Source organism: Nannobrachium achirus, assembly GCF_963921795.1.
Source record: "Nannobrachium achirus genome assembly, chromosome: 11".
Taxonomy (NCBI): Eukaryota; Metazoa; Chordata; class Actinopteri; order Myctophiformes; family Myctophidae; genus Nannobrachium; species Nannobrachium achirus.
Window position 1 is genome coordinate 64739818 of NC_137820.1, and position 10614 is coordinate 64750431.

Genomic DNA, 10614 nt, shown 5'->3' on the forward strand with positions numbered 1-10614 from the left:
CAGTGGATTGGTGCGAACAAAAATAAAATAGCAGATCTACAATCGCCTATTTTCACAAATTCGTAGTTTCCCCCTTGTAAATGTACGTTGTTGTTGTTTTTTTATTCATTTAACTCGGTGCCGCGCTGTGAGCTTGTATATCTGCTATTTTTCAATAGCTAAAGTATACAATAATTAAGGCCCCTCCACCTTGGGCCCTGGTAACTCAGTCCCACTCCCCCCCCTTGTGACGCCCCTGGAGTGACGATTATTTTCCATTCCGTTTATAATCTGTTCAGCTTGTTGGAAACGGACATGAAGCTCCGCCACAGACTTTGGCTGATGTGTTTTGACGTCTTCCTCCTCTCCTCTTCTCTGCCCACGTGTTTATTTAATAACAACACGTGTTTATTTAATAACAACACGTGTTTATTTAATAACAGTGTTTATTTAATAACAACACGTGTTTATTTAATAACAACACGTGTTTATTTAATAACAGTGTTTATTTAATAACACGTGTTTATTTAATAACACGTGTTTATTTAATAACAACACGTGTTTATTTAATAACAGTGTTTATTTAATAACAACACGTGTTTATTTAATAACAACACGTGTTTATTTAATAACAGTGTTTATTTAATAACACGTGTTTATTTAATAACACGTGTTTATTTAATAACACGTGTTTATTTAATAACAGTGTTTATTTAATAACACGTGTTTATTTAATAACACGTGTTTATTTAATAACACGTGTTTATTTAATAACAGTGTTTATTTAATAACAGTGTTTATTTAATAACACGTGTTTATTTAATAACACGTGTTTATTTAATAACACGTGTTTATTTAATAACACGTGTTTATTTAATAACAGTGTTTATTTAATAACAGTGTTTATTTAATAACACGTGTTTATTTAATAACACGTGTTTATTTAATAACAGTGTTTATTTAATAACACGTGTTTATTTAATAACACATGTAACTGTTCTGCCGCCGTTGACGGTGAGGACTGTCATTGAAAGGGTTAATACCATGGCGCCGTTGACGGTGAGGACTGTGAATCTTACTGTATATACAGTAAAGATATTATTACTTACTTAATGTCGCTCCGGTCCCGCTCGCATCGGTAATGTCGGCGATTTGTTTACAACGCACGTTGGGCGTGCACGTGAAGTGAAGCTCCTCAATGTTAAGTCAATGGAGAGGCCCATAAAGAAACTTCATTTAAACAAAATAGCCATTTTGAGACATTTTGCAGCAGATCTAAATGTAAACAAGGCACAAGGCAGGGCGCAGCCATCTTCATCTTCTTGTCCCACACTGTCATGTGACTAGATGACGTAATCGTTGCCGTCAAGTGATAATCCAAAAAAACAAAAACAACCCCCTTCCAGCCCTTCAAAATAATAGCGGAGGCCTATGGAGGAAACCACGTGGCACCGAGGCACCAAGCAACCTTCAGATTAACACTTGGGGAGCCAAACGCGTTCAGGGACGAGTTATGGCCACTAGATGTCACCCTGCCACAGGAAGTTATATCGTTGAGGGACGAGTCAACAAATAGTTAACTTTTCGAGACCGCAGCTTCCCTTTGCATGCCCTGAATCCATTACGTCACCCAGCCAGGGCAGGAAGCCCCCTGTCTCTCCCCACACGGAAGGATTTTACATGGCTTTAGATTCTACTTTGAAACATAAGAACGGCTTTATCTGAGAATGAGGTAAAAACAGCCCCATGGAGGCAGAGAGCTGATTGTTTTCACGGCGACACTTTACCGCGAATTTACCGCGATTTTTTTACCGCGAGTTTCGCGAGCGTTTGTAAACAAATGGAGTACCTCCTCAATCTTCTCTGGACACGCACGTGCACACGCACGAAGCTTGCGGGGCTCATCAAAACATAACGTAAGTCAATGGTGGCACCAGCAACAGCTATAAATGTTATAAACCTTGGCCGCCCATGTGTTAAGAGGCACTAATTGTGTTAATTAATAACACATGTTTATTTAATAACAGCAGTGTTTATTTAATAACACGTGTTTATTTAATAACACGTGTTTATTTAATAACACGTGTTTATTTAATAACAGTGTTTATTTAATAACAGTGTTTATTTAATAACACATGTTTATTTAATAACAGTGTTTATTTAATAACACGTGTTTATTTAATAACACGTGTTTATTTAATAACACTTGTTTATTTAATAACACGTGTTTATTTAATAACATGTGTTTATTTAATAACACGTGTTTATTTAATAACACGTGTTTATTTAATAACAGTGTTTATTTAATAACAGTGTTTATTTAATAACACGTGTTTATTTAATAACAGTGTTTATTTAATAACACGTGTTTATTTAATAACAGCAGTGTTTATTTAATAACACGTGTTTATTTAATAACAGTGTTTATTTAATAACAGCAGTGTTTATTTAATAACATGTGTTTATTTAATAACAGTTTAATAACAGTGTTTATTTAATAACACGTGTTTATTTAATAACACGTGTTTATTTAATAACAGCAGTGTTTATTTAATAACAGCAGTGCAGCAGTGTCTTATCATCACACTCTAGTAAAACTGCTGCTTTTATTTGTGCATGTCAGAAAAATACGTTTCGTGTGGAGTAAGAAAAAAAAGACGTGAATCAGCGCTCATCTAAATCACTGTTTCCCAAACAGTGGGTTGGGACCCATGTGTGGGTCGAGAACCAATTCATGGGTTGCATTTGTAGTCCTACACCGTCCATGTTAAGGGCCAACACAGGTGTTTCAATTCTGATTGGCATAGATATGTTCTACACCAATCAGAACACCTGTGTTGGTCCTCAACATGGCCGCTGTAGGACTACAAATGCAACCCATGAATTGTTATGGGTCGCAAGTAAGCATCCCTTTGGTTTCTTTCCTAAATGTTATTATTATTTATTTGAACATTTTCACCAAAAATCACAAATATTCACGAGTTGAAAAAAGCTTTTTTCAAAAGAAAATCATACATAAAACAAAACTTAATCAAAGAAATTCCCTAAATTATAAAACAAAATTAATGTTTAAGAAGATCTACAAGGAACATGGCAGGAAGCCATGCGTTGTGAGCTTGGAGATTCAAATCAAATCAAATCAAACTTTATTTATAAAGCACATTTAAAACAACCGAGATTGACCAAAGTGCTGTACAGTCAGAGCAGTGAGAGCAGGAGCAAACAATAAAAGCAAGCATATGTACATTATAACAAAGGCAACAAGAGCACAACACATGTGCAGTACAAGCAGACATTAAAAAGGAACATAGGTACATTAAAAGGAACTTAGGTGACATTAAAAGCTAAAGAAAATAGGTGAGTTTTAACCTGAGATTTAAAAACACTTATGGATGGAGCAGTCCTAATCGAAAAAGGCAGGCCGTTCCATAGCCTAGGGGCTGCAGCCGCGAAAGCGCGGGCCCCTCTAGTAGTTTTTTTAGGAATCAGCTCGACCAGAAGCTGTTTGTCGGCAGATCTGAGGACTCTGGCGGGGACATAGGGTTCCAGGAGATCTGAGAGGTATTTAGGGGCTAGACCATTTATGGATTTGAATGTGAAAAGGAGAATTTTGAAATCAATGCGGAATTTTACGGGAAGCCAATGGAGTGAAGCTAAGACCGGGGTTATATGTTCGCGTTTTTTAGTGCCAGTCAACAGGCGAGCAGCAGCGTTTTGGACCAGTTGTAGTCGTCTGAGGGACGACTGGTCTATGCCACTATATAAGGAGTTACAATAGTCAAGCCTTTGGGTGATGAAGGCATGTGTTGCCATTTCTAGTTGTTTCTTGGGTAGAAAAGGCTTGGCCTTGGCTAGGAGGCGGAGTTGGAAGAAGCTGGTTTTGACAACTGAGTTAATTTGTTTGTGAAATTTGAATGTGCTATCTAAGGTGACACCAAGGTTTTTGGCGGATGTGCGGATGTTTGAGAGAAGGGTGTCTGGGATAATGAGTGGTGGGGCCATGTGTTGGTCGAATATAATTATTTCAGTTTTGCTTTCGTTGAGGTTTAAAAAGTTGGCATCCATCCAGATTTTGATGTCTTGTAGACAGTTGAGTAATGGCTGAAATGAATTGTTGGAATTGTTAGAATTTGGTTTAAGGGGCAGGTATATTTTAACTAGTTTTGGTCTTGGGCAAACATCCAATTTCTCATGTTGGTCTGGAACCACTGATCTAAATTAATTGATTGATTCGTTTCTAAAAGAAAGTGGCTCATCAACCCAGCGTGGATCAAACGGGTCAATAAGGTGGGGGGGGGGGGCACATTATCTCTCTAATTGGGTTAAGAGCCTCTTCAACCTGCTCATCAGGAGCAGCTGGAGGTTACGGTAAAGGCTCATTCATACTCCAGAGAAGGTGATGAGCAGTTCACCGCCAGGGACGTGCTGGCCATTGGGAAAAGCGGGACAACTCCCGAACGGCCGGTTCAGTCCCGGCCGGTCCAGTCCCGGCCGGTCCAGGCCGGCCATTAGGAAAAAAATATAAAATAAAATGTCGGCCTTCGTTCCATTTTGGGGGCTGGGCGGCCAACAAAGTAAATCGTCACTGTCGGGCAGAAACCAAGTATCTCCAAGTTTCAAATTTGTACATTTTTTCGCAAAGCAAAGCCCTGCTTCATCATACAAGGCCGTCGCACAAAAGTTGTGAAAACAGCAGATCTACAAGCACTGTTAAGACACAATGTTTAGACACAATAAGCCGGTGATCTTTTTTACAGTAACACTACTAGCCCCCATAAGTCACATCTGCCCATGAAAGATTGTGGTGCATCTTGGGAATGGGCTTATTGTGCCTAAAAATACATATTTAGCCACTTGCACGCATGCCCCCGCCCACTGAAATCAAGCTCGCTAAAATGGATAAAACGATAGAAAGCAGTAAATGAAAACATTTTAACACTCATCTTTTCTTTTCTCTAAAATATGAACCCTTGTTGTAAAAAAAACAACGTTGTCCTTTAAGTGTCTTGCTCAAGGACACTGTGACAGTTAACACTTCTGAACGGCTGCCGCCTGTAAAGTAAAAGCACTTCAAAGTCGTAATATAACCCATTAAAACTGGGAAAGCATCTGTGTCATTTTAGATTTTAGCTATATACAGTATAATGAATGAATTGCATTTTTATAGCGCTTTTATATGTACCCAAAGCGCTTTTTGGTTCATTCATTCGTACATTGGGAGGTGAAGCAGTGAACAGTTGACGCCAGCGTCCTCACTTCCCACTTTCACACACAATGGTGGCAAGCTAGCACCGACCCACTCACTGGAGGCAATGTGGGGTTCAGTGTCTTACCCAAGGATACCGGGATTCCAAAACCGCCGACCACTTATGCCAGGTTTTCCACTACAAGGACCTGGGTATAGTGTTGTGAAAGTGGTACTAAACGTGGTACTAAAAAGTATCCAATCTAGAGTACAGTAGGTCTGAGCTAGGCCAAACAGGGCCAAACACTTCATAATGACTGATCACTCACTAACTTTTCATTTAGACCACCAGGATATAGTTGTAATACATGATAATAGATTATATTGTGTTATAACCACTGTTATAATCTATAATAGTGTATTATAGCTATCATAGTAATACATACATACTTTAGAGTGTATTATAATCACAGGTATAATCCATTAAAGTATATTATAAGTGTATAATATTGTATTATAACCACAGTTTAAAGGGTTGATTTGTTTCTTACCGATAGGGGTACTTTTGTGTAATGGAAAATGTAGATATTTGTATGTGGTGTGGTGTGGTGTGGTGTGGTGTGGTGTAGTGTCGTGTAGTGTGGTGCTAAAGCTGCAGTCTGAGTTTGAGAACCACTGATTTTAGAAGGATTTGTAGAATCAGGCATCATGTCTAAAAGGTTGTACAGTATGTAACAGTACTTGAGTAAATGTAGCTCAATCCTATCTAGTTCCCCACCACAGCACTTAAACAACGGTGTGTGTGGAGTGGAGCAGCTTCCCCTGAGCGCTGGCTTGGAGCACTGACCCATAGCACTGCACTCTGCAGGGTTAAACTGCAGGCCAGCCAAGCTCATAATGCTTACAACATGCCGTGATGAGGGATCTTTGCTTCAATGCGTTTCAGTGGCTTGTAATGGCATAAAGGATTAGCGTCTTTCGTTGCTTTTTACCCGGACACTGCGGACAGGGTTGTGCTGTTTGAGAAATTATTACGGCGAGCCGATGAATATTTCAGCCATTATTTGGAAGCGGTTCAAAGAGTGAACGGAGACATATTATGGCGATGTTAATGCGGAGTGTTCTGCAGTGTTCTTGTCTACTGTACCGCAGGCTCAATTTAATACAAAACCCATTTTTCTTTTATGTTATGTTTATTGGCATTTTTCAGTTTTATAAAACATGACAGGAAATAACACCTCCACATATTTATGAAATGCCAATAGACATACAAAAACAATAGTAATCAAATGATAGAGTGCCCACACTTTTTTGACGTGTGATCTACTTTTAAAATGACTAGCTCAACATGATCTACCCATCCAAAATGTTTTAGCTGAGGGCCTGAGGGGGGCTTTGGAATAGCAAACACACTTACTGTAAGGGGGAAATAAATGGTAAATACTGGGGGAAATGTCTTCATCCCATTCTACATGGAAGTGGTAGGTTTTGGGGTTCTTTGTAATGCTACTGACTCTGGAACAAAGTATTGCATTGGAGGTTTGCCTACTTTAGAAGCCATGAAGGGAGCTGACAGGTCCTTCTTGATATAATATTGACATATTCTTTTTATATTTTAATTATATATTTTTAGAGGCATGTCATGTGGTCTACCTGCACACCCTTGATGATCTACTCCTAGATCACGATCTACCTTTTGGGCACCCCTGAAAAACAAAGGGAATGTGAGACATTAAAGTCCTGGCTATATCCTCTGTGACGATTGTCACAGATGTCGGGAAGTGCTTCATGTGCTCTTTTCATGTGATGATAGCCTCTAACCACATTCAATCAATCAGTCAGTGAGTCAGTGAGTGAGTCAGTCAATCCAGGAAGTTTGGTGACTAAACATGAACAGTGAAAATGTCATAGAAACATGATTTAAGCTTTAACAAGTCTTGGGACAGGGTTGAACGGTAGGCCAGGGGCGTCACAAGGGGGGGAAAGTGGGACTGAGTTACAAGGGCCCAAGGTGGAGGGGCCTTAATTATTTTATACTTTAGCTATTGAAAAATAGCAGATATACAAGCTCACAGCGAGTGCCGCGCTGCGTGCTTGTAGATCTGCTATTTTAGAAAAGTCGTGTGTGCAAATCTTTGAATACATGTATTTTTTTAAGCGAACATTTTGAACTCAAATTTTGCTTCTGGGGGGTCCCTGGAACTAAATATTTTGAGTTGGGGGTCCGTGGACAAATACATATTTTGGGGTCCTTCACATGAAAAAGTTTGAGCACCACTGACAAAACAAATCACGATTCTTCAAAAATAGCAGATCTACAAGCTGCTGTGAGCTTGTATATCTGCTATTTTTCAATAATTAAAGCACTAAATAATGCGTAATAAATAATGCGTTCCCAGTCTAAATGGGTTAAACCCCCTCCCCCTATGAAGAACATTCATGGGGGGCCCGCAGTGAATCCTTGTACCCAGGGCCCAGAATTTGGTGCGACACCACTGAGTAGGCTATTTGAATACCTCTTGTGGTTTTTCAGAAATTCAAGTTTTCATAGTTTTTCATGGTTTGCTCAGGTCTAGATAGTGTGTGATGTCGTCACACAGAGTGAGAGAAGATGGTAAATGTCCTCATGGACAAAATATTCACCTTTCACACATCATTTCTTTGTTAAAATGTAGGAAATGCTGTCCTCTTTCACACACTGTGACTAAAGCACAGTGACATCCAGAATTTCATCCTATGAGAGAAGTTCCGCCAACACATTTATTTTAGACACAAACTGCAGAGCTATAGTTTTTACAGTGGATGACATAGTGTATTATAGCATGGCATTTTAATGTTTTTACATCAATTACATAGTTCTATAAACCATTGCCTAAAGTCTGGTTTGTCTGGATTTTTCTAAAAGAGTGTGATTGTATGTTTAGCCTGGAGAAGAGAGTTTATAATTAATACTCTGTTTAAATTAAAACATGCCCAGAAGGCACAGCTGTGGACACAGCGGTACTGTATATCTTCAGAGACTATGTGTGATAGTATATCAAGCACTTATTTCCAAAACTTCATGATTTCTGGGCATTGCCATAAACAGTGGAACAGTGCACCCTTCTCCCCCTTTTGTGCTGTTCTAACTGATGTATGTGGATTGGCGCAAACTTGCAACCATAATGCGTCTCAGACCACCCCCAGAGAAGGCTTAAGCATTCACATTTCAATCCGTTCCTTTACCACTGCATTTCAGATACATTTAGGATAGGATTTGGGAATAGGATTGCTACAGTTGTGGCTAAAAGTATTGGCACCCTTGCATTTGTAAAACAGAAAAAAACATCAACATACAGTATTTGTTTTGCAGAGTAACACAACACAACACTTACAGAATCCTAGCTCATTCTACACAGAAATTTGCTTAAATACACTGGACTTGAATTTCAAGCAGGCTATTCACCTGGAACTCACATGTGGTGAGTCCAAGTTGACTTTAATCTTTAGTAACCACTAATCCACCCAGTTTATATGGAGTAAATCCCTCATTCTGCTGTTTTGTGTCACACATGGACCAAGTAAAAAAAGGCTAGAATTGTCACGAGGTCAGATTGTATCCATTATCCAAACATGGACAATCTGAAGGCTCCAAGTTCATCTCCAGAGACCTTGATGTTCCTTTACTGTGCGCAATCTAGACAATTGTGTGTTGTTTTTTTCAAACAAATGCAAGGGTTCCAAATACTTTTAGCCACGATTGTACCTGATCAGGCCAATGACTCCTTGAGAGATGAAGCAGCATTCTTGGATTCATGTTAAATGTGTAGGCCCCTATACTATTTTCTATAGGAGTCCCAACCCCCCTGTTGAAGACACCTGACTTAAACCCTATATGATGTACTTATAGTTGATCAGGATCTCCCAGGGTTGTCCCCGTCAATTATTTCGCTCTACACCAAATCTCTTCATTGAAAAAAGCCGATCTACAAGGCAACGCGCCATGAGCCAGTGCGTGAAAGTGTGTGAATCTAAATCTAACGCACATTGTAAAACTCTTAGGATAAAGACGCTGTGTGAATGCACCATTTACCTCGCTAGGGTTGATGTGCTTTATGCCAGGTGTAAACAAAGTATTCTTTCTTTTTGTCTGCTTCTATTTGCAGGTATCGAAAGGACTGCTCCATGGCAGGGCCTCCCACATCATCTGGCCCCCCAATCGTTGGCAGAAGATCGAAGTGTCGCTCCCCCCTAACCGTGGGCCTCTACTCAACTGGAGCCAGGACGAAGAGGAGAGCTGAGGAACACTTGCATGCATGCCTCGATGACAGCTGCTCAAACTATGGGTCAGGACCCCATGAAGTGGAGACGTGGGAAGGTGACGGTGGGGTCGCACATTGCCAGCTGAAAAAAATACAAATGTCTGTTTTATTTGTCTTTTTCTTTTCCTGTTTAAAGAAACACTTTTCTGTAGCTCAGGGGTCTTCAACAGGGGGTCTGGGACGCAGAGTTACTACAGGGGGTCCTCCAAATCTTTGAGTGAACTTTTTTCTCCTTTTTTATATTAACCACTTGAACAATAGCGCTCATATTCTGAGAACCTTTGTGCAAAGAGCTTTGGTGTAGAAGGGAAAAAATAAATATCTGAAAACTAAAATTGACATGAATCCAAAATACACTGATGATTGTGCTGTCAAACAATGAAACTATATGGAATCTATGAACAGGTTGTGGGGGTCCCTGCTTCATCTCTCTCTCAACTAAGGGGTCCTTGGCCTGAAAACGTTGAAGACCCCTGCTGTAGCTTATACGTTGACGAGACAGCTGAAGTTTGCAGTGTTGTCAAATGTATTTTCTAATAAATATGCCTGTTCAAGGCTAACAGTTATGCTTTATTTATTTTTCAATATCTTTTATTTCAACTTCTTTGAAATTAAACTTTGTGAGCACACCAAAACATTTCCCCCAAAAAAACGTTTGAGACTCCTGCTGTAGACACATACACCAGTAGATGCTGTAAATAGCATCATGTCCACCTACTGCATCCATGCCATGTGGCGTCCTGTCCTCCTGGTGGGGGCTTTCTTTCACTCGCAGGTGAGTCAGTATACAACATAGTCAGGGGCCTTATGCGGAGAAAATGGTCATTGCGTGCAAATCTGTCTAAAAGCGCAGAAGTTTTGCACAGATGTGATTCTGAATCCATTGCAAGCATTTGTTTTGCACAAAAAACATTATTTGGGCTACAAATGGCCCCACAAAACACCCACAAAACTGAAGTGATGACACCATCGTACTGTGGGGCCATTTGTAGCCCAAGGAATGTTTTTTGTGCAAAACAAATGCTTGCAATGGATTCAGCATCATGACAAACCCCTAGTTAGACCCCTCACATCCTACTTAAAGCTGGTATTTTCCTCCCGTATAGAAAGTCGATGGGATGGGATGTTGTAAATAAGTTCATGATTTCA

General features: G+C 39.7%; 1 protein-coding gene across 1 annotated transcript in view; it reads left to right on the forward strand.

Annotated features, from left to right (window-relative positions):
* The window catches only part of immp2l (inner mitochondrial membrane peptidase subunit 2), a 343336-nt gene extending 333400 nt beyond the window's left edge, over nt 1–9936 (forward strand). The window contains exon 6 of the mRNA XM_080737360.1: nt 9310–9936. Within this exon, the coding sequence (XP_080593486.1) occupies nt 9310–9444 (135 nt within the window). The 3' untranslated portion in view covers nt 9445–9936. The remainder of the gene's footprint in view (nt 1–9309) is intronic.
* Nucleotides 9937–10614: the final 678 nt, after the last annotated feature.